The sequence below is a fragment of the Phragmites australis genome, chromosome 1, assembly GCF_958298935.1.
Source record: "Phragmites australis chromosome 1, lpPhrAust1.1, whole genome shotgun sequence".
Lineage (NCBI taxonomy): Eukaryota > Viridiplantae > Streptophyta > Magnoliopsida > Poales > Poaceae > Phragmites > Phragmites australis.
Genome location: NC_084921.1, coordinates 52,538,590 through 52,565,831, shown reverse-complemented (window position 1 = coordinate 52,565,831; position 27,242 = coordinate 52,538,590). Strand labels below are relative to the sequence as shown.

The following is a 27,242-nucleotide window of genomic DNA, read 5'->3' as shown; positions in this document are numbered from 1 at the left end:
GTAACAGTTGCGGTGAACAGTTTTCCAAAATGTGAATTCCTTGCGTCCCGCACACAAGAGCATTGACAAGCTTTGGTTTGGAGAAGACTGGAACTTCGTATTGTTAAGAGCATACCAAAAACGAGATATATCAAACCTCTCAGTATGACAGTATCTACTAACCACACCAGTTAGCTCGGTTGTCAAACACTCAGATTGTACATCGATGCTTTAGCCATTACAATATCTTTGGTTTGAAACGTGAACATGCTTTGTTTCCAAAACGAAAGAATCTTCCATGTAAGCAGGCATGAGGCATCTAAGAACAGAAACTGGGTCACAAGAACCTTTCACCTGGACTAGCAAAATCGACCATGTTATAGATTACAGCTAGCTCTACAAACAACCCAGTATGCCTACTTCTCCGCCTAGTATCAGCGGGACGTTCCAGCCAGTTCGCCTCTCCGTGTGCACCAGAACAAGTCAGGGGTCTCGGCTATGTGACAATGCCAATAACGAACATCGACCTCCCATCACCTGTCAAACTAGTCTGATGCAACATGCAGTGATGCTGCTCTAATCACCACCAGATCAGGAGGTCGCCCGGGAAGCAAGAAATGCTGAATATTTTGCTCGCTCTACCTTGTAACGTTTTAGCTCTTTGATCGCTGCCAACAGCACATGCAAGGAAACTGGTGCAAAAAACGGCTGCAAGAAGTACCATTTTACAACTCCATCAGTCTCAGCTATAAAGTATAAGCCCAAACTGAGCGTAGTTCCTTAATGATTAGAATAGCCTGTAATCTGAAACACTGAGGGACTATTGTTGAATCAACAATGTAAATATCTGGAACCCATTGAACATGCATGTGTTTTTTAGTGTACACTATACAGCTGTTATTTCAGCACTATATAATTTGAAAAGGTTACTTGCAGACTGGTAAGCTCTAAATCTGAGATTTTAAAATCCACGATTAAAGAATAGACAGTAACTATGATGTTTACTTTCAGTATCGAAGAAAAGCATGAGTGCCAATCATAAAATTTTCAACTGACAGAAGTCTGTAATAATGTACTGACCATGTAAATCGCGAAATAATGCTCTATTGAAGCATAGCTGATTGACATAATGGATGGGTGAAAAAATGCATCCTCAGCCAATGCCCGCGCTCTTGTTGCAGATTCTGTAAAACAGCACAATTCTTAGCCTATGTTTGTAAAAGTATTAGTACACTGTGCAAAACAAATTATCATAAACTTGCTTGCTGCAAAGTCAATTATTCCAAGAGTTGCGTTTCTTTGAGCTAAATTTGCAGCTTCAAGAGAAAGCTCAACCTGGCAAAGAAAACATAAATAGTTAGAACAAACTTAAGCTCTCTATAAAGTGATCTTTCTATAACCAAGATCATAAATAATTAGGTCCACCCATGTACAAGTGTTAAGCACAAGGTAAAGATACAATGAGATATACCATGCAGGTTCAGGGAAATGATTAAATAAGAATTAAGCATTTGCAACCAAAATGGAAGAAAGATAAAAAACTAAATTACAGAGCAATGAACCATCCATGTAGCAAGAGTGTAGAAGGACAAACCTGTCTTCCAATTTCATCCATGACAATCATTCTCGGGAGAGATTGGACCTGCCAACAGAAATAGCATTAGCGTGTCAGAACAGCCTTTTATATATCACTAAACACTACATTAAAATGGGCCATACCAGACTGGAAAGAGACTCCAAGGTGGTGAGACATGACAATAGATTGGAACATGCATGGTGTCGAAATAATAAATCTAACTCCCTGCAAGAAAAAGAAGAGGACGAAATAAGAAACACAGTAATGCTGATTAGGGCATGACATCAAACATATGGTTTGTAATTGCCAACACTTGTGCTTAAAACAATTTAGTTGAGACCATCTACCTTTGGTGAACGCTAGCCGGTTCACACTGATTGATCTTAAACTTAGAGGTCAAAAGGTGAGGTGGTCACATTCTATAGTGTATCTCGTACAAGCAATGTGGTGCATACTATAGTGCTGATGTTTTGAGAATACGCAGACTGTGGTAATCAGAACGACTTAATAATTATGGTGACCAAAATGTTGTCCAATGGGACCATGAATTTGAATAGAAATTACAGCTCGTGATATACTTTGTTTCACGACATCAAAATGAATTTTGTACTATGGTAAATATAGAAGGTGTCGGTGTATCAGGAACCGGAAGTCTCTGAGTCCCGAGGCCAGGCCAGCCGTCCGCCACGCGTCACCATCCTGCGAGGTCCCTCCTGCGGGATGAGGAAATTCTAAGTTCCGGGAGAAGGTGCTCGGGGCCACAGCCTCTGGTCCCCGAGCACCCCAGTTCCCCGATGACCCGCAGAGTCCAAGTACCTGGAAGAAAATGCTCGGGGAGATGCCCGCTCGCCCCCGAGTACCCTAGTCCCCCGATGGGCCGAAGAAATAAGTGCTCGGGGCTACGCGTGGCAGCCCCCGAGCGCTCGGTTCCCCGAAGGTTCTACAGAAATGCTCGGGAGAGAGTGCTCGGGGCTGCACGTGGCAGCCCCCGAGCACTCGGTTCCCCGAAGGTGCGTGCAAAGGCGCTCGGGAGAGGGTGCTCGGGGTTACACGTGGCAGCCCCCGAGCACTCGGTTCCCCGAAGGTTCGCACGAGGACACCCGAAGCCCCGACGACCCAGAGGGGCCCGCCGACGAGGTGTCAACTAGTCAGAGGTCCAAGGCCGCATTTAATGGACATGCGCGGCCTGACATCCTGACATCCCCAACTGCTCCGGCCGCAGTGTCAGTCCCTGCCATGCTTTGGCAGGGGGGCGTGGGTCCATTAATTGCATGAGTCCCGTCCCGTATCATCCGGTGTGTCTCGGGATAACATTGCCGGGATCAGGCAGAAGGACAAGGCAGGGTGGGCGCGCCGGATGCCTCTGTGGCTGCCCGGTGGGCCCTCTCAACGGCGTCCGCCGCTGGGGCGTCCACAGCGGCGGGCGATCGGGCGACGCGCCGCGTTTTTCCACCGCCCCTGTCACTTCGCCCAGAGGGAATGATGACGCCTTTCTCAGTCGTGGCGTCTCGGAACTTGTGCCTCCTCTTTCCGTTCGGGGTATGTCGTGGCCGGCGAGTGCATAAAAGGATGGGCGTACAGAAAGAAGAAGAGGATCGAAAAAACATCATCGAAGGTAGACCAAGAGAGGAATCGAGAACACAGACCAAGACAACCCGAACACACGAGAAAACATCCGAAGACAGATCGAGACGATCAAAGACATCATCCGAAGAACACCGCAAGCAAGCTTGAGTAGAGCTAGAACAAGGGAGCCTCAAGCTCTCAGTTAGACCATATATTCTTGTAACCAGACATTTTCCCTGAGGGATCCCCCTTCGGGGAAAGTTATTGCATCCATACAGGAGTAGGGTATTACGCCCCCGTGCGGCCCGAACCTGTCTAAACCCCGGTGCATTTGCTTCCCTTTGCACTAGGTCGATCATCCCCCACCACCAGCCGTTGCATTTATTTCCACTCCCATTTATTTCTCCAACGAACATATTCAGAATCACCCCCCCGGCCGAATCTCTAAAAAGGGGTCTTTCGGGATCCCTGCGACAGGAGTTAATCCTCCGATAGAAGACAAGTAAGAGAAAAAAAATCTTACCATTCTGTGAATCCCTTTTCACTAACTATAAATTTAGATGTAGCATCCATGTCTTGTGCAAGATAATTTGGTTTTAGACCAAACAACTGCCTTAGCTGTCCAATGAAGATTTCAAGAGTCTCCATAAGTTCCTGTTTCATATAGACCTGTCATCAAATAATGCTCTTGCAAAGAAGGTATTTCAGGACTCAGGAGAGTGACCTTTGCATATGAGAATGCTGGGATATCAAAGAGGCAGCAAATGATCAATTTCACACACCTGAGAGGACATTTTATTCCGGGTCCCATGAGTCTTCTTGGAACCAAGTGAACAGTCTGGCGGGTTCCAGATAAGAACACCTCCCCACATCTATGTAACAGGATAATGCTGTTAAGTAATAGCAAGATGGCTAATAGAAAGAAGGTAGTAGTACTTTTTAATAGCTAGGTACAATAGCACTTACTGGGGATATAAATGCATTAGTTTTTGAAAGTCCACCATCAGGAAGTTGCAAATACAATGGGCATTCCCTTGCACATGGAATGTATCTGATGATTATTGAATAAAAGTTCAGATGAGCATCCAGAAATGTTTGTACAACTAATAGCAAACTTGATAAATCAAAAAAACAACATGTCGTCTTTTATCTGCCTACACTACACTTGACAATTGAAAAATCAGAAATCTAGGTATGACATATTCTGTAACTGGTTGGGCTCGTAGGTTTTCATCAAATTTGAAAAGAAAAAACAAACAGCACAGCCACACCATATCTACCAGAAGTTCGACAAAGGAAAAAAGGAGAGTGCAATAAAGAAAAGTATGGAAAATTCAGAGCAGGAGGAGGATGGTGAAAAGAAAAGGAAATGAAATACATTCTGCTAATATTTTTCATAATTTGTTGGAGAGAACAAATTATATCGTGTTTCTGAGACTCCAAGTAAAGTGTATACAACAACGAAAACAAAAACGGAGACAAATACGCAAGTCTGACCCAAAAAAACATACACCACAAATTGAAGGACTTTCGATCGTCCTGTAGCTGAAATTGATGTATCCAAGTGCCACTCATTTGAGTTTACCTGTCGAAGTCATATTGTCACGGAATGATTAAATTGGTGGATCTGGTAGTTAACCAATACAGATTCTTGCAGGAAGCTATGCATAGAGTGCAATGACGAGCAAGAGAAAATGGTTTGTACAAGACAAGTCAGAAACATACAAAGAAAGGAATGTCTCCCGTACTAAGGACATTGCCACCCAGTTTATCATCAGAATAAGAATAGGATGACTTTGGAGTGTGGTACAGAACCTGAAAGAAGTATTAGAATTATTCTTATTGAAATTGACAATCCTAACACAAAAAGAAACATCAGCACTTCCACAAGAAATGGGAGAAGGTAGCTTAGTTCAAGTATTGCAAATTTGCACCTGACTCTCTATATTAATTTCCGCAATTGGTAGCAGTGCCTCAACCACAGGATGCAACATCCTCTCACCAATCTTTTCAAACTCCCTGTATGTAGAATACCTAAGTATAAGAATTCCAACAGCGGCAGCAGCAGTAAATGGAAAACTAGTTTCACCTTTCCAAGCAGCTAAACACAGCCTACAGAACATGTAACTGATATAAATAAGGAAGATGTTAGCATATGTCTATAGTCTATATGCCGTAATGTTTTGCAAAGGCGCCTTGTTGATGTAGTCAAATATGTTGTGCTTTACTTAGAAGATATGTAATTTGAAATTTTCTAGCAACGTGATATAGAAGGGAGTATTCACACAATAATAAAGGAACAACAAAAGGTATAACATAAGTCACGAGTTTTGTTCTTACCAATCATACACCCAATCGCTTGGATCGGCATTCAACAAGCTAAATGACAGAACAACATTTCCATCTGATCCAACTGGCAAGAACTCGCCTTTGCCAATGCCTGCCTCACCCTCCTCAATACCGCCATTCATGAAATACTTGACAAATACCTCCCCAATAACTGACACAGCTTCAGCCTCATCTACCTTCCCGACCACCCAAGCATGCCGGTGCTTCCCAACTACAATCCTCATTCCCTTCGCATCATCGCTATCCAAAATGACAACAGTGTAAACCCTCATCCCATCCCCACCGCTGCCTCCCGATGCCGAGTGCAGCAATTCATCAAACACCTCATCACCGCGCACCAGGTCCGCAGTGGTCACGGCGCCGCATTGCCAACGCAAGCCAACACTGCTGCTGCTGAAGCAGCCACCCGACGACCCGACGGTGACTGACACCGAGACGTTACCGGCAGAGGAAGCGGCGGAGAGGAGATGGAGCTGGGCCGAGATTGCCCGCTCGAGGTGACTGGCGAGGGAGGCATCGGAGGGACCAGGGCCGGACCGGAGGAAGACCGCGTGGAGTCCGCAGGGGAACGAGGGCGGATTGGAGTGGAGGCGGCGGGCGAGGGCAGCGATAGCGTCCGACGGCAGCGGCGAGCGGTGGATCTCGGTGGATTTCAGCAGGAAGGGCAGTCCTACAGAGACACACAGAGAGATGCGCGCGAGTTATGCGGAGAAACACAAAACCCTACCATGGGAGGTGGGGGAGGTGGGGATCAGTACCGAGGAGGAAGGAAAGGATGACGGAGACGGTGAGAACTAGCCGCTTCGCGCCGGGCTTCGTCGTGCGCAACGGCGGCTTGCTGCCGCCGGTGGAGCTGGAAGCGGGAGCAGACGATCCTCCGGAGGCTTCTCCAGCAACGGAAGATGGAGGTGGCGATGGGACCTCGTCGCTGGCGATCTTGTGACGCCCGTTTTCCTTGTCGCGGCCCAGCCCAGCAGTCGCCCGCTTCCAGCCCAGCCCACCCCGTCCGCGCGCCGCTGCCCAGTGGGACCCGCCCGTCAGCTCTATCGTCTCCGCCGCGCCCCGCAGCCCCGCGCGCCGTATCCGAACCGAACCCGCAGCTGCCGCGCGCCGAGTCCGATTTCGTCGCGCCGTCCGCCCTACGCGCTGCGCCCCGCAACAACCCGCGCCTGCCTCGCCTATATAACCCAGCAGCGCCGCCTTTTCTCCCTGCACACGCGCAAAAACCCGAGGAAGCCGAGCGCCATAGCCGCCGTCGCCGAGCCATCCGCCGCGCCAAGTCCTCCCCGCCGCGTCCGAGCTCGCCGCCAGCTTCGCAGTAGCGGGAGGAACTCGTTTTGCTGCTCGCCGAAGTCTCTCCGCCGTCGGAACCGAGTTCTCTCCGCTCGCCGGTAAGCGCCGCCGCCCTTCATCGTCGCTAGCATCGCCCGATGGTCCCCGCGGTCAGCTAACCCCCCCTCCGGCACTGCATGCCCCCCAGGAAGCTTCCCCGCCCGTCGGATTCGCCTCTCCGCCGTCGCAGCCGGATCCCCGTCGACTTCCGAGCGCCGCCGCCCGCCATTGTCGTCGCCCGTCGCCGTCAAGACCTCCCCGGCCGTCGACAAGCCCCCGGTGAGCTTCCCCGTGCGCTCCCCGTTCGTTTGCGCCTTTCCCCGTAGAGTTTGGTAGCCCGTAGCGTAGTTTAGCGTGTCTCCGGCGATCCTCCGGCGAGATCCGAGGCGGCGCCGCCGTGTTCCGATCGCCGCCGGTCTGTTTTTCCCCCAATCAATCTCAGCCGTCGGATCCCCTTTGAACGTTCCTGATTAGATCGCAAGATACCCCTTCGCTAGCCGTCCAGGTTGCGCCACGTGTCCTCTTTAATCCAGTCAGCAGTCAAGACACCTCAGCGCGCCACGTGGATGTCCCTGTCCTACGTGGCAGAGCCCAGTCAGCAGTGGATGCCCAGTCAGCAGCCCAGTCAGCCTGTGACGTCAGCATTGCGCATTAATTAGGATTTTCAGTATAAAAAGAACTCCACCTATTCTCAGAAAATAGGGAGATTTGCAAGGAGACCCTAGGCTTCACTGTTTTTGCATTTAGGCCCTTAGATAGTTCTGGATAATTGCAATTTGGCCCCTGGACTATAGGATAATTGCAATTAGGCCCCTGGATTTTAGGGTAATTATGTTTAGGTCCCTGAACTTTGCACTTAAGCCCCTAGAACTATCTGTTTTACAATTTAGTCCCTGCAAACTTTCAGAAAAGCCCCTGTAGAGTAGAATTAGTGTAACTTTTCCATACGACCTCCGATTTAGGTGATTTTCGCACCCCCGAGATCGTAGCAGCGTGTACTTTCCGTTCTTAGCCTTTTTAGAGTTAGTTTCTCCTGTTTAGTGTGTTGTACTTAGCTGTTTTGGTTATTTTCTTTCCGGTGTGTTCTTCGGCTTAGGAGGAGAGCAGAGTGCCAGCATCCAAGACCAAGTTTTCGAAGATTCTGAGCAGCCAGCTTACGAAGGCAAGTGTCCTTGATCACCTTGATTTAACCATAGATCATTATAGTTTACTTTTCCTTAGTTGCATGCTTGTCTAATTTTGAATCCCATGAATAGGGTTTACTAGAATTTGTATGGCCATTCCTTGTAGCCTTTTTGGGGTTTTGGGTCCTGTAAAAGGGTAGTCATGCTAGTGCAGTCATGGATTAGAATCATTATGAACTTTGATTAATAACTATGGAACAAGTACTTGGGAGAATTGATAATCTTGTAGTAACTTGAATTTAGGGATCCCAACTGGATGGCTAGTATGTGGTGGAGCTATACAGCAGGGTTTGTGTATGTTCTTGTGTGGGATCCTAAGGACCGGTTCTTGGAGCCTGTAACCTGGCAAAACAGCACAACCATGGGGCCTATATGGGTACGGCCTGGCTAAGTAATTAGTGTTTTTCGCATTCTGTACGCACCAATGGTTGGTTCGGTGGCACAAGAGGGGGCCTCTGCAGTGGATGGGATCCCTGTTAGCGGTGAAACCTTAGTGGGTGCTTATAGATGTGAAGATACTTTGTAACAGCCTTGTAGTGAGACCCCGGCCATACACCCCGGAAGTGTAAGGCAAAAAGGGAATCACGACTCGTGGGTAAAGTGTGCAAACTCTGCAGAGTAAATAACTGATCGATCAGCCGTGCTCACGGTCAAGAGCGGCTTGGACTTCTTCAGGATTAGATGGGAACTTTAAGGGTTGGTTTGGGTAGTCGGGTGGTGGTACTCCCGATGAGTCGGTAGCCGGATATGGGATATCTGGTGAGTCTGGTAGTCGGATGGAATCCGATGAGTTATGTTCTTATATTGTTGGAATAAAATCTAGTAAATAGGATTGCTAGGTTGTTTGAGTCTGTTTTAGCTGAGCATAGTCGCAGTAAATTCCCAAGTTGAACTTTCCTTGTCAATAGCCTGCATGTCATATTTTTCCTCCACTTGCTGGGTACTTTATGTACTCACGCTTGCCTTTTTCCCTACCCTCGGATGCTGCTCAGAAGGTGAAGTCTTCGAGGAAGTCCCGGGCGAGGACGCTGATTTCTAGAAGGAAGAAGGCGTTGATTGAAGACCATGTCCTAGGCTGGTGTTTCCCCCGGACAACGCCTGTGGATGGATGGGTGTTCCGCTGCCAATTGAAGATTTATTAGTATTTTCTTTCAGACCTACGGGTCCTTTTGTAAGGATTGTTTACGTTATTTAAGACACCGTTTATGTTATCACTAATGACGTCGCTGCATGTATGTAAACTTGATCCTGGCATACATGTGGAATACATCTGGTTGTTTCCTTTAAAACCGGGTGTGACAGAAGTGGTATCAGAGCCGTGTTGACCGTAGGACGCAAGCCTAGTTAGAAATGGTCGATATTAAGGATTGAGCTTTGCAGAAAAAAAAGGGGGTTTTAAAAATTCTTTTACTCCACCAGTGTTATTGTCCTCCCTTCCTTGGCCCTTGTTTATAAATCTTTAAAATGTTTACTGATTTTCACTTCTTCAAAATTTTAGATGGCCCGCACGAGACTGACAGCCCGCAAGCAAGTGGGAGGATTCACCCCTGCAAGAGCTACCTCAGACGTCACATGGGCACATCAGGCACCTGCAGAGTTCCACACCACCGGACTGCATGCGGGAGAGTTACCCCGCAAACTCTGGTCGATCCTCAAAGGCTTGGGGTATCAGGAGGCCCCGGTCTACAAGGGGGTCAGGACGCCACTGAGCAACAATGGATATTCTTGGATGGTGGAGGTGGCTATCTACGAGAAGATTCCGGATGGCGACGGATGCAAGGTACGGAGGATCCATGCAGCCATCGCTCCGAGGGAGAGTTTTGCTGCCGGGATTGGCGATGCCGCTCGCCAGGCCCTGGCAGTGCTTTGTGCAGAGTACCATGGCATTCTTCAGACCACCCCCTACCACTACTACCCTCAGCGAGCCAGTGGTAGCCTGGAAGTCACCTTCGCCCCCTCCAACAGAGAAGGTGATGCAAGATTGGTGGAGCAGGTTCGCTTCACGGATATCCTGACACGGGAGCTGGACGGAGCCCTCGACGAGTTACACGATACACACCTGAGGCTCGCCGAAGCTGAGGCAAGAGTTCGAGATCTGCAAGCAAAGATGTCAGAGGATTCGGAGGAGGAGCCAGAGGAGAGGCCTGACCCGGAGCTGCCACACTCTCCTTCCCGCAAGAGGCTCCGCCTGGAAGCTGCTATACGGATTTCACCTCAAGATTTGTCAGAGGGTGGCGACAGTTCCTAGGCAGTAGTTTCCCTAATAATAGTCAGGATCGTTAGAGTCGTCGTTTAGTGTGATGTTTGCTTAGTGCTTTGCTTTGAGTTAGTTGTTAAGGTTGCTTAGTTAGTGTCGGTGTGGTGTCTTTCGCTATTGTTTCCCCTATCAATCAATCAATCAATAAATCAGTTTTGAGTTTGCCTTTATATTTCATCTGTTTTTGCCCTACTCTCGAGCTCAATCGCATAATCTTGCAATCGCCAGATGGTGAACATGAGGAACCCGAATGGTGCTGGTGCTAACCGAAACAACACCGAAGACAACAATCCAAATGCTCACCCCCAGGATGACAACCAGGACACGTTCCCCTCCTGGAGCAGGCGGACCAATCGGAATGGGGTGGATGCGATGCAGATGATGGCTGCGCAGACTCAGATCCTGCAAGGATTAGCACAGACAGTGGCGAGACTCCAACAAGCGCCCCCAGTTCATCAGGCCCCGCCACCACAGATGCAGCCACAAAACAAGTTGAAGGAATTCCTGAGCACCAAACCTCCCGTCTTCGCGCAAGCAGTAGAGCCGATGGACGCAGATGATTGGCTCAGGGCAATTGAAAGCAAGCTGCAAATATCTCAATGCGCCGGCAGAGAGAAAGTCCTATTTGCTTCACACCAACTTGTGGGACCCGCGTCGGAATGGTGGACGGCGTACACCGCTGCCCACGAGGACCCACAGGAGATTAACTGGAGAGAATTCAAGGACAGTTTCAGGAAGCACCATGTGCCAGAAGGAGAAGTGAAGCTGAAACGCAGGGAGTTCTTGGCATTAAAGCAAGGCTCCAGGTCGGTGCGCGAGTACCTCACCAAGTTCACGCAGCTGTCTCGCTACGCCCCTGAAGATGTGAACACGGATGAGAAGAAGCAAGATTGCTTTTTGGAGGGTCTAAACTCGGGACTCAATTACTCCCTTTCGGTCTGTGAGTATGCAAGTTTCCAGAAGCTGGTTGATAGAGCATTTATTCTGGAAAAGAAGGAGCAGAATATAAATGAAGAACGCAAGAGGATGATGCCTGGACAGTCTTCAGGCAGCAATGTCCGTCCCCGTTTCAACCCACCCCCTCTAGGACAGGTGTATCGTCAGTCTGGCCAGAACCAACAACAGAGAGCACCTAACCAGGCTGCAGGGACCTTTAATCAGCCAAAGCAGCAGTTCCAGCAGCAGCAACGCCCGACTAATCAGGCCTCACGCCCGGTGAACCAGAATCAGCAGCAGCAAGGCCGCACTGGCCAAGGGACCAATACCATCGGCCCTTGTTTCAGTTGTGGGAATTTTGGACATCTCGCTAATAGGTGTCCTAGGAAGCAGCAGGCTCAAGCTACCCAACAGCAGCAGAATCGTACCGGAGGGCAGCAGCAGCAGCAATCTCGTCAGAATTACATGAGCGGGCGAGTCAACCACGTCGCCGCAGAGGATGCTCAAGACTCCCCAGATGTGGTGCTTGGTATGTTCCCCGCCAACTCCCACCTTGCTACAGTCTTATTTGATTCCGGAGCCACACACTCTTTTGTTTCAACTAAGTTCGTAGAAAAACACAAGCTGCCCATAGCCGTAATGAAAAGCCGATTGTTAGTTAGCTCTCCAGGAGGAGAGATGGAATCAAGATATGTGTGCCCTAAGATAAACCTGACCATAGAAGGAATAGAGTTTCCTACAAACCTTATCGTCCTGGAATCAAAAGGGATAGATATCATTTTGGGGATGGATTGGTTAGCCAAGTATAATGGAGTAATAGGATGTGCCACCAAGACAGTTCAGTTAACACATACCTGCGGCACCAAGGTGGAATTCAAGGCCACAGCAGAATCTGGAGGAAATGTAAAGCTCAACCAAGCCAAGGCAGTAGAAGAAGTCAGGATAGTTAATGAATTCCCGGACGTCTTCCCCGAGGAACTGCCAGGTATGCCACCAGATCGAGACATTGAGTTTGTTATTGAATTAGTACCTGCCACTGCCCCCATATATAAAAGGCCTTACCGTATGGATGCTAATCAATTGGCTGAGCTCAAGGAGCAAATCCAAGAGTTATCAGATAAGGGGTTCATTCGTCCTAGTACTTCACCCTGGGGAGCCCCGGTTATCTTTGTGCCAAAGAAAGATGGAACCCAAAGGATGTGCATTGATTATCGTGCACTTAATGAGGTGACCATTAAGAATAAGTACCCCTTGCCTCGGATTGAGGATTTGTTTGATCAGTTAAAAGGAGCAGGTGTCTTCTCCAAGATTGACCTGCGGTCGGGGTACCATCAGCTAAAGATCCGAGCCTCGGATATCCCTAAAACTGCTTTTGTCACCCGCTATGGTCTGTACGAGTTTACAGTGATGTCTTTTGGATTGACCAATGCCCCAGCATACTTCATGTATCTCATGAACAAGGTTTTCATGGATTATCTAGACAAGTTTGTAGTGGTGTTCATCGATGATATCCTGGTCTTCTCGAAGAATGAGGAAGAACACGAGGAGCACTTGAGAATGGTTTTGCAGAAACTCAGGGAGAATCAGTTATATGCCAAGATGAGTAAATGTGAGTTTTGGTTGTCAGAGGTGTCCTTCTTGGGACATATCATCTCGGCAGGAGGAGTAGCCGTGGACCCTAGTAAGGTAACAGAGGTTCTAAATTGGAAGCCACCACAGACTGTCTCAGAAATTCGGAGTTTTCTGGGTTTGGCGGGATACTATCGCCGTTTCATAGAGGGATTTTCCAAGATCGCCAAACCAATGACAGAGTTGTTGGAGAAAGGAAAGGAATTCAAATGGACCACTGTACGAGAGGCCAGCTTCAATGAACTTAAGAAGAGACTAACCACTGCCCCAGTGTTAGTTATGCCTGACACCCAGAAGCCATTCTCGGTGTACTGTGATGCCTCGCGGCAAGGGTTAGGGTGTGTGCTAATGCAAGAGGGCCATGTGATAGCCTATGCCTCAAGACAATTGAGGAAGCACGAGGAGAACTACCCTACCCATGATTTGGAACTAGCAGCTGTGGTTCATGCACTCAAGATATGGAGACATTACCTGATTGGGCAGAGGTGTGAGATCTTCTCTGATCATAAAAGTTTGAAGTATATCTTCACCCAACCTGACCTTAACCTTAGACAGCGTAGATGGTTGGAACTTATCAAGGATTACAACTTAGGAATCAACTATCACCCAGGAAAGGCAAATGTGGTAGCAGACGCCCTGAGCAGAAAGGCTTATGTTAGGATGATGACCCTACGGGAAAGACAGCCTGGACTGTGTAGCGAGTTTGAAAAACTTAACCTGAGTATTGTGTCCAATACAGAAGCAGTGGTGATGGAGGTGGATTCTACACTAGACCAGGACATAAGAAAAGGTCAGAAGGAAGACGAGAAAATATTGGAGATCAAACAACTCATTAAAAGGGACAAGGCTCCAGGATTTACGGAGGATGAGCAGGGAGTGGTATGGTACAAGGGAAGGATATGTGTTCCGAACATTAGAACTATTCGAGAAACAATTTTAAGAGAAGCCCATGACTCAGCTTATTCTATTCACCCTGGAAGCACTAAGATGTATCAGGACCTCAAGGATCAATATTGGTGGTACGGGATGAAACGTGAAGTAGCAGAGTATGTGGCCCTATGTGATACCTGCCAGCGAGTCAAAGCTGAACATCAGAGGCCTGCCGGATTACTCCAACCATTAAGAGTACCCGAATGGAAGTGGGAGGAGATTGGTATGGATTTTATAGTGGGATTGCCCCGAACCCAATCCGGGTACGATTCTATATGGGTTATAGTGGACCGGCTGACCAAGGTCGCTCACTTTATACCAGTCAAGGAGACATACAAGGGGCAAAAGCTCGCAGAATTGTACATGTCTAGGATCGTGTGTTTGCATGGGGTACCCAAGAGGATAGTATCTGATCGTGGTACCCAGTTCACCTCACGATTTTGGCAACGACTGCACGAGTCTATGGACACCAGATTGGACTTCAGCTCTGCCTACCACCCACAGACCGATGGGCAGACAGAAAGAACCAACCAGATTCTAGAGGATATGCTGAGGGCATGCGCCTTAAAGAATGGGAAGAGTTGGGATAAGAACCTCCCATATGCAGAATTCTCATATAATAACAGTTACCAAGCCAGCCTGAAGATGGCCCCTTTTGAGGCACTATACGGAAGAAAGTGCAGGACCCCACTATTCTGGAATCAAACCGGAGAGAGCCAAGTGTTTGGCCCAGAAGTCTTAAGGGACGCAGAAAGGCAAGTGCAGGAAATCCGGGACAACTTGCGGACCGCACAATCTAGGCAAAAGAGTTATGCCGACAATCGACGTCGAGAGATGATCTTTGAGGTTGGAGACTTCGTATATCTCAAGGTTTCCCCGATCAGAGGTCTTCGCAGATTCAAAGTCAAGGGTAAGCTAGCACCTCGATACATTGGACCCTTCCAAATATTGGAAAGGAGAGGGGAAGTGGCCTATCAACTGAATCTACCACCTCAGCTCTCTGGTGTGCACAATGTATTTCATATCTCGCAACTGAAGAAATGCCTGAGAGTCCCGGAAGAGCAGCTGCCCATGGAGGAACTGAATATTCAGGAGGATCTGTCCTATTCAGAATACCCGGTCAAGATTCTCGAAATATCTGAACGAGTTACTCGGAACAAAAGGCTCCGAATGTGTAAAGTACAATGGAAGCATCACTCAGAAGCAGAAGCTACATGGGAAAGAGAAGATGATCTTAAAGCAGAGTTTCCCGGCCTTTTTCCCGATCTGTCCGAATCTCGAGGACGAGATTCATCCTAAGGGGGGTAGGTTTGTGACGCCCGTTTTCCTTGTCGCGGCCCAGCCCAGCAGTCGCCCGCTTCCAGCCCAGCCCACCCCGTCCGCGCGCCGCTGCCCAGTGGGACCCGCCCGTCAGCTCTATCGTCTCCGCCGCGCCCCGCAGCCCCGCGCGCCGTATCCGAACCGAACCCGCAGCTGCCGCGCGCCGAGTCCGATTTCGTCGCGCCGTCCGCCCTACGCGCTGCGCCCCGCAACAACCCGCGCCTGCCTCGCCTATATAACCCAGCAGCGCCGCCTTTTCTCCCTGCACACGCGCAAAAACCCGAGGAAGCCGAGCGCCATAGCCGCCGTCGCCGAGCCATCCGCCGCGCCAAGTCCTCCCCGCCGCGTCCGAGCTCGCCGCCAGCTTCGCAGTAGCGGGAGGAACTCGTTTTGCTGCTCGCCGAAGTCTCTCCGCCGTCGGAACCGAGTTCTCTCCGCTCGCCGGTAAGCGCCGCCGCCCTTCATCGTCGCTAGCATCGCCCGATGGTCCCCGCGGTCAGCTAACCCCCCCTCCGGCACTGCATGCCCCCCAGGAAGCTTCCCCGCCCGTCGGATTCGCCTCTCCGCCGTCGCAGCCGGATCCCCGTCGACTTCCGAGCGCCGCCGCCCGCCATTGTCGTCGCCCGTCGCCGTCAAGACCTCCCCGGCCGTCGACAAGCCCCCGGTGAGCTTCCCCGTGCGCTCCCCGTTCGTTTGCGCCTTTCCCCGTAGAGTTTGGTAGCCCGTAGCGTAGTTTAGCGTGTCTCCGGCGATCCTCCGGCGAGATCCGAGGCGGCGCCGCCGTGTTCCGATCGCCGCCGGTCTGTTTTTCCCCCAATCAATCTCAGCCGTCGGATCCCCTTTGAACGTTCCTGATTAGATCGCAAGATACCCCTTCGCTAGCCGTCCAGGTTGCGCCACGTGTCCTCTTTAATCCAGTCAGCAGTCAAGACACCTCAGCGCGCCACGTGGATGTCCCTGTCCTACGTGGCAGAGCCCAGTCAGCAGTGGATGCCCAGTCAGCAGCCCAGTCAGCCTGTGACGTCAGCATTGCGCATTAATTAGGATTTTCAGTATAAAAAGAACTCCACCTATTCTCGGAAAATAGGGAGATTTGCAAGGAGACCCTAGGCTTCACTGTTTTTGCATTTAGGCCCTTAGATAGTTCTGGATAATTGCAATTTGGCCCCTGGACTATAGGATAATTGCAATTAGGCCCCTGGATTTTAGGGTAATTATGTTTAGGTCCCTGAACTTTGCACTTAAGCCCCTAGAACTATCTGTTTTACAATTTAGTCCCTGCAAACTTTCAGAAAAGCCCCTGTAGAGTAGAATTAGTGTAACTTTTCCATACGACCTCCGATTTAGGTGATTTTCGCACCCCCGAGATCGTAGCAGCGTGTACTTTCCGTTCTTAGCCTTTTTAGAGTTAGTTTCTCCTGTTTAGTGTGTTGTACTTAGCTGTTTTGGTTATTTTCTTTCCGGTGTGTTCTTCGGCTTAGGAGGAGAGCAGAGTGCCAGCATCCAAGACCAAGTTTTCGAAGATTCTGAGCAGCCAGCTTACGAAGGCAAGTGTCCTTGATCACCTTGATTTAACCATAGATCATTATAGTTTACTTTTCCTTAGTTGCATGCTTGTCTAATTTTGAATCCCATGAATAGGGTTTACTAGAATTTGTATGGCCATTCCTTGTAGCCTTTTTGGGGTTTTGGGTCCTGTAAAAGGGTAGTCATGCTAGTGCAGTCATGGATTAGAATCATTATGAACTTTGATTAATAACTATGGAACAAGTACTTGGGAGAATTGATAATCTTGTAGTAACTTGAATTTAGGGATCCCAACTGGATGGCTAGTATGTGGTGGAGCTATACAGCAGGGTTTGTGTATGTTCTTGTGTGGGATCCTAAGGACCGGTTCTTGGAGCCTGTAACCTGGCAAAACAGCACAACCATGGGGCCTATATGGGTACGGCCTGGCTAAGTAATTAGTGTTTTTCGCATTCTGTACGCACCAATGGTTGGTTCGGTGGCACAAGAGGGGGCCTCTGCAGTGGATGGGATCCCTGTTAGCGGTGAAACCTTAGTGGGTGCTTATAGATGTGAAGATACTTTGTAACAGCCTTGTAGTGAGACCCCGGCCATACACCCCGGAAGTGTAAGGCAAAAAGGGAATCACGACTCGTGGGTAAAGTGTGCAAACTCTGCAGAGTAAATAACTGATCGATCAGCCGTGCTCACGGTCAAGAGCGGCTTGGACTTCTTCAGGATTAGATGGGAACTTTAAGGGTTGGTTTGGGTAGTCGGGTGGTGGTACTCCCGATGAGTCGGTAGCCGGATATGGGATATCTGGTGAGTCTGGTAGTCGGATGGAATCCGATGAGTTATGTTCTTATATTGTTGGAATAAAATCTAGTAAATAGGATTGCTAGGTTGTTTGAGTCTGTTTTAGCTGAGCATAGTCGCAGTAAATTCCCAAGTTGAACTTTCCTTGTCAATAGCCTGCATGTCATATTTTTCCTCCACTTGCTGGGTACTTTATGTACTCACGCTTGCCTTTTTCCCTACCCTCGGATGCTGCTCAGAAGGTGAAGTCTTCGAGGAAGTCCCGGGCGAGGACGCTGATTTCTAGAAGGAAGAAGGCGTTGATTGAAGACCATGTCCTAGGCTGGTGTTTCCCCCGGACAACGCCTGTGGATGGATGGGTGTTCCGCTGCCAATTGAAGATTTATTAGTATTTTCTTTCAGACCTACGGGTCCTTTTGTAAGGATTGTTTACGTTATTTAAGACACCGTTTATGTTATCACTAATGACGTCGCTGCATGTATGTAAACTTGATCCTGGCATACATGTGGAATACATCTGGTTGTTTCCTTTAAAACCGGGTGTGACAGATCTCCGCCATCTTTCAAGTGATCGGAGGTTCAGCCGGCAGTCGTGGAAGTGTGAAGGGACCAGCGTTGCGTGCTGGGCCTGGTTAGCTGACTGGCAGGTGGGACCTTAGGATTTTATTTTTAAAATATTGGCAAAATTACACAGTCGTTTTAATAAGTGCCGGGCACAACGCAGCAGCCTCCGGCGGTGGAGAGAGGTCGATGACCGGCGCAAAGGAATCCACTAGCACATGTGCACACGGTGAGGGGATAGACTTGGTCAATGAGAGCCTGACGGTGGAGAATGGATGCGACTGAGTCACTCACCGGAGATGGGGAAGAAAATGGCACCAACGGCAAAACCGAGCGAGAACACGGGCAAGAAGGTGAAGGATGGCTTATATACGCGAGAAGTAGAGCGGACCGATCGGGGCTCAGAGAAACGGTCGGTGACTCCAATGAGTATAATGGTGGTGGTTTCCGCTTTGATTGAGCAATAGAGAGGGTAAAGAAGAGGGAAATGGAAGGGACACTTGATTGAGAGTTAATGCACTAATTTCGATCGTTTTTTGGGAGAGGAGAGGGCACGAGGAGGCGCGGCAATCACGGCGGCGATGGCGAAGGAGATCGAGCCGACGGAAGGTGGAAGGAAGGGAGCTGGTTTGGGCGGGGCGGCTCGGCGCGGTCCCATGTGGCAGAGAGAGGCGGGAGGGAGGCGACCTGAGCGTGAGGCCGAGCGGCTCAGTCCACCGCGCAGGAGAGGGAGGGGCACGAGGGAGTGGCCGGGTCGGGCCCAAGCGAAAGAGAGAGGTGGAAGGTGGCCTGGAAAGGGGAAAAAAAAAGAGGAAGAGAGATTGGTCTCGGGCCGGGTTGAGAAGGATTTTGGTCCGGAAAGGTTTAGGGAAAAAGAAAAGGCTTTTTATTTTAACTTTTAAACCGTTTTTGCAAAGCGCTTTTAAACGACACCATCTAGCGAACTTTTGCAAATATTTTTCACTCATAAAAAAACGTATTGCAATTACTACAGCATTAATGCATCAAACACGAATATAACATATGGGAAATTAATTTTAGAAATTAATTTCTTTCTATTTGAAAAAATTATAACTCCTATTTAATTCTAGCAAAATTTTAAACTATTGTAAAAATTAAAAATTTAGTGTTATAAGGACCTCAAAGATATACAGAGTCTTCATAATTGATCTTGGAGATTAATTTTAAGCATGAGGGTAGAATCTCTGATATTGATGCTCATGGTATAGCTAAATGTTCTTGTACTCTATCAGCTGGGAGACACCTATGGCCCCTACGTCCACCGGAGTTCATCCATGTACCGATCATGAGGTCAATTGAATAAAAACTCTACCATACTTCTAAAAAAAAACTCATGCGGCTTGCCTTTGCAAGTGGTAGAACTGTCTGATGGCCTTTGATTCGTGGGAAATGAGGGGTGTGATAAGGAAATAGGTGGGATAGATTTAAATGTATGCTTGGATAAAGGGAATGATATATGCAGTTGGATAGGGGATGAGATATCAGCACTCGTATCCCATCGATCTAAACCCGACGGGAGGGTAGGTTACTGGGTGGGAAATAATCTCTCTCACCTTCCGCCGCCATCTATTCTATGGCATCCTGCGCTGGAGCACCGATGAGGAGACCTGCCGCCATAGCGGCCGGTAGATCCACAACAACGCTCAAAGCCCGTCATCAATGTCCCCGAAGCCTAATGATCACCCGGAGCTCGTTGTCTTCGGGGCCATGCGAGGTCGCTCGCCATCGGAGCCATGGGAGGTCGCTCACTTTCAGAGTTGCAGCCGAGCCGCAACGGAGCATGGATTTCATGTGTTTGGACAAGGATGGACGTGGATATCATCAATTCAATTTTGGATTGGGTGTTGACTTAGATCTGGATGGATGTCACTGACGATTGCTGCTACTGCCAGATCTCCTCGCCTAAGGCTACGAATCACACTTGAGGCAGGCCAAGAGCCATGCGGTCTCTCCATCCAAGGCCCTACATCAAGCTCGTGGGAGGCAATCCTGGGCTCTTGGCTCGGTAAGGATAGAAGCGGACGTTCTAAGGTCCTGTTTGGTTGGGTTTTTTCTGGTTTCTACTTCTCAGAAGTCAGAAGTTCAACCAAATATGTTATTGAGAAACTAGCTTTTGAAAAGCTAAAAAATTGGCTTATGAGAAAATGAACTAAAATCTAAGAAGCTGGTTGAAAGAAGTTTTTTCTGGCTTTTAGCGTTGTCGGTGACATGGGAACCGGGGGTCCCCGAGTCCCGAGGCCAGGACAGCAGAATGCCACGTGGTGCCTTCCCTCGGGGATTATCTTCCCGAGATCCGAGAAGACCAAGTTCCGGGAGAGGGTGCTCGGGGCCATGAACAGTGGTCCCCGAGCACCCGAGTTCCCCGATAACCCGAGCAGACACAGTTCCGGGAGAGAGCGCTCGGGGACATGAACAGTGGTCCCCGAGCACCCGAGTTCCCTAAGTATCAAGAAAGGGTATATCCGGGAGAGAGTGCTCGGGGCTATGAATAGTAGTCCCCGAGCACTCGCAGTTCCCCGAGGACTAAGAAAAGGCATATCCGGGAGAGAGTGCTCGGGGTTGTGAACAGTAGTCCCCGAGGATCTGAGAAGTCTTTCGCCGGTGGTCCCCACAAGGGCTCAGCGGTGAGGTGTCATTCGGTGAGAGGCCCGATGCTGAATTTAAGAGGGCGCGTAGCCTGTCATTTCCAACCACTCCCCCCACGCCTGCTGTCAGTTTCTGTCACTCCCTAGCAGGGAGGCGTGGGGACATTTAATCCGCGAGTCCCATCTCGTGTCATCCGGCGCGCTTCGGGATAATGTCGCAGGGCTCGAGGCATATCGCCTGCCGCCCTATTGTGTCAGGCTCGCTTTGACCGGGCAGGCACGCGGGGTGCTCGGTGGCTGCCCAGTGGGCCCTCCCCGTAGAACCTGTCGAAAAGCAAGATGATGACGATAAGACTGGACGGGGGCGCGTTTTCAACTCTCCCCGTAACATCAAGCTGCAGCCCATGATGATTGCTTTCCATTTATGGCACCTCAGAACTCGCGCCATCCTTTCTGGGCACGCTACCCGTCCCGATGGGGTATAAAAGAGGGGCGGGCTCCCCGGAGAAGAAAAAAGAAGAACTCAGGGGCTGAGAAGATCGAGACACACAGAAGACAACGGCTTCTTCAAGACTGAGACAAGCTCACGAAGCTCTAGACTTACACAAATATCCTTGTAACTCAAGAGATCCTTAGATATGCATTCCCTAAGCATTCATAGCATACACACAGGAGTAGGGTATTACGCTCCGTGTGGCCCGAACCTGTCTAAAATCCCCTGAGCATTTATTTCCTTCGGCATCCGATCATCCATTCCACCTGTATCTCATTTACTCCCATTTATTTCACGTACAATATAGATTCAGAATCATCCCCGATCGAATCTCAAAGGGGTACTTCCGAATCCCCACTTGTGAAGTTCATCCTCCGACAAGCGTGTTAAGAAGCTAAAAATTTATTTAAAAAACCAATAAAAAAACATCAACCATCGGCTAGAAGCCAGCTTTTCAGTAAAAAAAAAAAAAACTCAGCCCAACCAAATACAGCCTAACTTTAATAGATTGGTGTAATGCTTTGGGTTGAAAAAAAAAGTATATCTCAATCTCTAACCGTATAGATCCGAAAAACCTATTTCCCCATCCTAAACTCGCTGCTTGTTATCCCTGTACATTTAACTATCCCATCCCACTCTCAAGGTCTAGTCTACGTACCCCGCATCCGGAGCGCACAGAACCCCCAGCCTGCGGAGCCCCGACGGAGACGATGCCGGGGACCTACCCGCCGCCGCCGAGGCCGGTGATGCTCGCCGACCTCAACTTCGAGCCGACGGAGAGCGACGGCGAGGATCGCCCACCAACCCCCAAACCCAACCCCACCGCCGCCGACTCCACCAGGTAACGTTACGAAGTTACTCTTGGATCTGACCGTACGGGATTTCTGCTACTTGTGCCCTTGGGCAGTTGTGCCCACTGCTAATAGTTCGGAATTGGGCGTTAGTCCTCGCCGGCTCACGGTCGTGACTCGTGAGAGACGTAACCCTAATGTTTTGGTGGAGTTTTTTTTTTTGGCTGCTGCCGTGGGAGGAAAATTATGTAATAACTAAAAAAAAAATCTTCGGGTGGTTTGTTCTGAATTCAACAAGATGCTATCCACACGATTCTGAATTTAGTGCATATGTTCATCTGATAAACTTTGAACCTTGCATAGCACTTTAGCAGTATTATAATTGGCACTTATTTGAACAGGAGATAACGTGTTGGTCCTGCTTGGATAATGGATGTTAGTATCCACATCCTTCTAAATATATGAATTTACAGGCCAGCAGTTCTCGGTTGAGTTTTTAGACAATGACAATTGGTGGGTTGTGCTTGCAGGAGTGGCACTGAGGAGGGCGGTTTGGCAAAAAATGTGATTGCAACAAAGGACGCTGATACTGTTGAATGCGAAGGTGACATGATAATCAACATGCAAAGCAGTGGAGGCAAAATTTTCTGTTGTGAATTGATTACTTACTATTCTTCATGAACAGATGCAGATCAGCATTGTCAAGGGGCTTCTGCTCCACGTGAGGAGAAAGTTAGCAACCTGAAAGCTGTGAGTTTTTGGTTTTAATGCCAATCCAAATGGTTATTTTGTGTGCTATATCTAAGTGACACTGTATTTGAATACCATTTGATATCATATGAACTGTGATGTTGACATGTTGTATCACTTTGTTGTGAAGTGTAGTACACTGGGTGATTTGAATGGAAATGGTCAACATAAATGTGGTTAAGAGCTTAACCCTCCCTCCTTTTTACAGGCTTTGGTTCATGTGGCTCGGAAGATGCCTAAGAATGCTCATGCACATTTTATGTTGGGTTTGATGTATCAAAGGCTTGGTCAGCCACAAAAGGTAAATCTTCACTTGAAAAATTGAACTTGTTTAGCATCCATAAAGCTCAAGCAATAGCAGAAACATTTCAGGCAATATCAGCGTATGAAAAGTCGTCTGAAATATTGTTACATGATGAAGAAGAAGTGCGGAGGCCTGATTTACTCTCATCAGTGAGGATACATCATGCACAGGTTCATCAGCTTAATAAATAAAACCTACCTTGTTTGTAGCTTGACCTTTGTTTATGCTATTGACAGCTCTTCTTTTTGGGTGCCTATCTAATAAAAAGATTCTAGTCCCTCTTGACCCAGTTTGTTCCCCATACAGTGCATTTTGCAAACAAGCATGGGCGATAGTTTTGATGAAGAGCTTGGAACTGGTGAGCTGGATGAAATACTTGCTAAGATGAAGAGTTCAGTTGAATCGGATCCCAGGCAGGCAGCTGTTTGGAATATCCTCGGTTTAGTTCTTCTACGGGGTGGCCAACTTCAGGTACAATGTGCGGAACCTGTTGCAACTCTTTCCATTGATCATGCAGCAGCTTTTGCAATGATACGTCTTTGAAGAACTGGTTGCTGATTTTGTGCATCCTGTCCAGAGTGCTATCTCAGTTCTATCTTCTCTTACGGCTGTTGCTCCAGACTACTTGGACTCCCTTGCGAATCTTGGTGTTGCGTATATTCAAAGGTTTGCAATATCATTTCAGCTTTCATTCCCTTCATTCAGACTTTAATATTTATCAACCTCCAGTGGGGATCTAGAGCTGTCTGCAAAATGCTTTCAAGAGCTTCTTCTAAAGGATCAAAACCACCCAGCGGCTCTGTTGAACTATGCAGCTCTCCTCCTTTGTAAATATGGATCTTTGGCTGCAGGTGTGCCATCACTTGTTTGCCATACTCTTCTATTCTTGCCTTTTTTCCTTCCATATCATAAAGTTGAATTCTCACATTCCATTTTAGAACCATGCCTTTGAGTTAATAAAGCTCAGGAAATTTTGAGCTGTGCAGAACCTTTGCATTAGTTTGATTCACCCATAATCAACTTGCTAGCCATGAAGGGTGCATTACCAGCAGAACCTTTGCGGTAGTTTGCATTAGCTGCTGTCTAATGTATTATTACAATTCAGGGGCAGGGGGCAACATCAGCGCAGGGCCTTATCTACATCAGAGAGAAGCCTTAGCTGTTGCAAAAGAGTGCTTACTTGCAGCAGCGAAGGCTGATCCTAAAGCTGCATCAGTGTGGGTTAATCTTGCAAATGCATATTACATGGCTGGTGAACATAGAAATTCAAAAAGGTGTTTGGAGCAGGTAACAACTGTTCTTGTTTTTGTTTTCCTTTTATTGGCATTATTGTTGAAGAATGCATTTCTCAAATTAGCTGCCATATATCTTGTCAACTGCTGGAGAAATTGCTCTGATGACAACACAATAGACTGTCCATCTGTCTAGCTTGCACTTGTTTGATGACAATTCACTCTTTGCTGTGGAGAAGCACCCATGAATTCAAGCTTGTTGTAGCTTAGATCCAAAGGCCGGCCCTTTGAAGATTGTGAGCTTGTGGCATTAACTGAACACATCGTGCATATTTATAAGGAGATCAGTGATCTCATGGCGCAAGTGTTCAGTCCACTGGTTCGCTGCTGATTGGCAGATCTTAGCTCAATAGGCAATGCTTTTAATTCCGTAAATTTTTTAAAACACAAGGAACTAAATTCTCCCAACTGTTAGATGATTTAAAACAAGTATCCCGATTACACAGTTACCAAATTTCTGTTAGTAATTGACCTGGCCGACCTCTCTTTCACTAGTTCGCGTATTGGGTCTTTAAGAAATATACATTTTGGTTAACAAGAACTGTATGGATTGTATGTATTTGACAATAATGTGATCTTTTGTTACAAATTAGAATGCTTATATTTGTGTGTGCCCACTATCCATGTTGTAATACTCTAGCTATTGAACAAACTCTGTGTGGCGAAGCTATTCCATGGTACAGTAATATGATTCATTTTGTTTGGCAATGTGGCCATAGGAACTGTGGCCTATTGCGGGAGTTGGTTACTGCATTGCTGCCAAGGGAAGATTTGATGTTCTAAGCTTGTTATGGTAGAATTATTTACTAGGTTTGGTGCTTGGCCCATCTGACTGTTTCTTTCAGGTTAAACCAGTCTGCACATGTTGTTATGACCATGACTTTACGGCTATAACTTATAAACTCAAGTGAAAACTATGGTCAGTCAACTTGAGAATACCTTGTCTAGCACCAAGTTTTCTTCCAGCTCCACCACTGGCCAAGTGACCATTACTGAATATGTTCAACAATGTTTGTACTTTTTTTTTATATGTTCTGATACTAGATGGCCAGCAATGTTGCATTCAATGCGAGACGGGTACTGAAACCCTGTGATAAACTCGTCTTTTGCACTATGCTTCACAGGCAGCAAAATTGGAACCCAATCATATGCCTGCTCGGTATGCTATTGCAGTTCACCGTATCAGAGATGCTATAAGGTCACAGTGTTGTGATGACCAACTTCACTGGGCTGCAAATGAAATGGCAACAGTTCTAAAAGAAGGAGACCCTTCAGCAGTTGATGCCCCAATTGCATGGGCAGGGTTGGCAATGGCTCACAGGGCACAACATGAAATTGCAGCTGCTTATGATGCGGAACATATCAATCTTAATGATGCAGAAGAGAGAGCTCTTTATACACTAAAACAGGTGATGTTTTGCAAACTATTACCATAACACTGAAGTTATTTGCTTCAATCTGAATTGGCAAAGGTAAAAGGTGGGCACTAGAAAGTAATGAAATAAATATTCTTATTTTGAAACCTTATTTTCAGGCAATCCAAGAGGACCCAGATGACGCTGTTCAATGGCATCAACTTGGCTTGTATAATATTTGCATGACTCGGTTCAGCAGATCTGTCAATTTTCTTAAAGCTGCGTTAGCTCGTTCCCCAGATTGCAGCTATGCTTGGTCAAATCTTGGTAAGTTTTGGGCTGTGTTCAGTTATTTTTATTCCTCAAGTCGATAATCCAGTAGAATCGAATGATGCCAATGCCAATGTCCTTGAGTGCACTTGAACTGATACAAACTTTTGTTGCACTTAAGACTTCAATTATTTACTAAACTATTTTTTTCACAAACAACTATTTTTTTCTTTTTGTTTGGGGGGATGCCATGATGTTATGTTTTGCCAATGGAAATGTCTAAAAATGATTTCTTAATATACTTATTCGGTTCAAGTCCTAGCAATCTTATCAATTTACCAGTTCATCTAATCAGTTACAGAAATGCCCCAAGCCTTTCCTCTGAATAAAGGCTCTAAATCACCATGTAATTAATTTACTGGAGGTTCCTGTTTACTTTTCTATACTTTGACTTCATGACTAATGAATTCACTATATGATCATTATCCGATAATAACTTCCTGTTTCCACAGGTATTGCATTGCAACTATCAGACGACTCGTCTTCTGAAACTGTATATAAGCGGGCACTGGTACTATCTTCAAGCCAGCAGTTGCATGCAATCTTCTCTAATCTTGGAATTCTTTACCGGCAGCATAGGAACTATGAATTTGCAAGAAAGATGTTACTGAGGTCGTTGGAACTGTGTCCTGGATATGCACCTGCCAACAACAACCTGGGGCTTGTATTTGTCGCGGAGGGCCGTTGGGAGGATGCTATAATCTGTTTTGAGAAAGCCCTGCAATCTGATCCCCTGCTTGATGCGGCCAAATCGAACTTGGCAAAAGTCCTTGCATTGTCAAAGAAACAGTAGAACAAGAGAAGACGAAAGATGATCGTCCACTGGAGCTTCAGACATGGAAGCGCTGTCACCAAATCTCTGATCTGGAGTGTCTCAATGGCCGGGTCAGATATGATATGGTGGCTCATGATTTCTCACAACAGTAGAAGTTTTTCAGAAGTGCAGCTTCCTATGGTTGCCCTGGAATGTGACAGAGATGCTGCCCTTGGCGTGCCGAGTCGGGAGGTGCACAGGCTCAGCAGTTGATGTGATATTTTCTTAATGGTGCGTCACTCCAGGAAGGGCCCATTTTTTTAAGTATATGTGCAGTAAAAAAAAAAAAATCGTTGTAACAAGCATGTGCGTAAACAGGGTCCCCACTGCTGCTGTATATACGCCTGAAGTTGCCATGCGTGCTGAAGATCCAGTGTTACCTGGAGGGTGAATTTGACGACCATTGCCATTCTATTACCAACCAGCCACCTTTTGAGTCAGCAACTGTTGCTTCTGCTTATTCGTAAAACATACTACATGGGTAGTCGGGCGTCTCTAAATTTCGAGATTGAACGGAACAACTTTGGAGCAACTTCACTTTGGAATCGAAAGGTCGTTCTCCTAAT

The 27,242-nt window shown here is 47.6% G+C and overlaps 2 protein-coding genes and 2 long non-coding RNA genes across 5 annotated transcripts; 3 read left to right on the top strand and 1 right to left on the bottom strand.

Annotated features, from left to right (window-relative positions):
• Nucleotides 1-158: 158 nt before the first annotated feature.
• On the bottom strand, nucleotides 159-6,448 carry LOC133886148 (uncharacterized; the record flags this gene model as incomplete). Its single annotated transcript, XM_062325888.1, has 12 exons — nucleotides 159-687; nucleotides 1,060-1,314; nucleotides 1,574-1,621; nucleotides 1,699-1,780; nucleotides 3,645-3,775; nucleotides 3,904-3,993; nucleotides 4,088-4,172; nucleotides 4,633-4,706; nucleotides 4,847-4,936; nucleotides 5,056-5,140; nucleotides 5,462-6,140; nucleotides 6,229-6,448. Coding segments are annotated over 11 exons (1,716 nt in total), but the record flags the coding sequence as incomplete, so codon positions are not given.
• A 242-nt stretch (nucleotides 6,449-6,690) lies between these two features.
• LOC133926920 (uncharacterized) lies at nucleotides 6,691-10,067 on the top strand. Its single transcript, XR_009911206.1, has 3 exons — nucleotides 6,691-6,861; nucleotides 6,951-7,081; nucleotides 7,899-10,067. It is a non-coding gene; the product is annotated as an uncharacterized LOC133926920 (long non-coding RNA).
• A 5,264-nt stretch (nucleotides 10,068-15,331) lies between these two features.
• Nucleotides 15,332-17,926, top strand: LOC133926915 (uncharacterized). Its single transcript, XR_009911204.1, has 3 exons — nucleotides 15,332-15,502; nucleotides 15,592-15,722; nucleotides 16,540-17,926. It is a non-coding gene; the product is annotated as an uncharacterized LOC133926915 (long non-coding RNA).
• A 3,715-nt stretch (nucleotides 17,927-21,641) lies between these two features.
• LOC133926901 (uncharacterized) lies at nucleotides 21,642-27,088 on the top strand. Of its 2 annotated transcripts, XM_062373079.1 has the most exons (13): nucleotides 21,740-21,881; nucleotides 22,233-22,266; nucleotides 22,362-22,435; nucleotides 22,517-22,581; nucleotides 22,790-22,882; nucleotides 22,954-23,055; nucleotides 23,192-23,356; nucleotides 23,463-23,551; nucleotides 23,615-23,736; nucleotides 23,991-24,172; nucleotides 25,302-25,586; nucleotides 25,712-25,859; nucleotides 26,315-27,088. In XM_062373079.1, coding segments are annotated over exons 2-13 (1,668 nt in total). In that variant the 5' UTR covers nucleotides 21,740-21,881; nucleotides 22,233-22,264; the 3' UTR covers nucleotides 26,656-27,088. The 2 variants fall into 2 exon arrangements, with proteins under 2 accessions (XP_062229054.1, XP_062229063.1); XM_062373070.1 differs by lacking the exon at nucleotides 22,233-22,266 and having other exon boundaries at nucleotides 21,642-21,881.
• The last annotated feature ends 154 nt before the right edge of the window (nucleotides 27,089-27,242 follow it).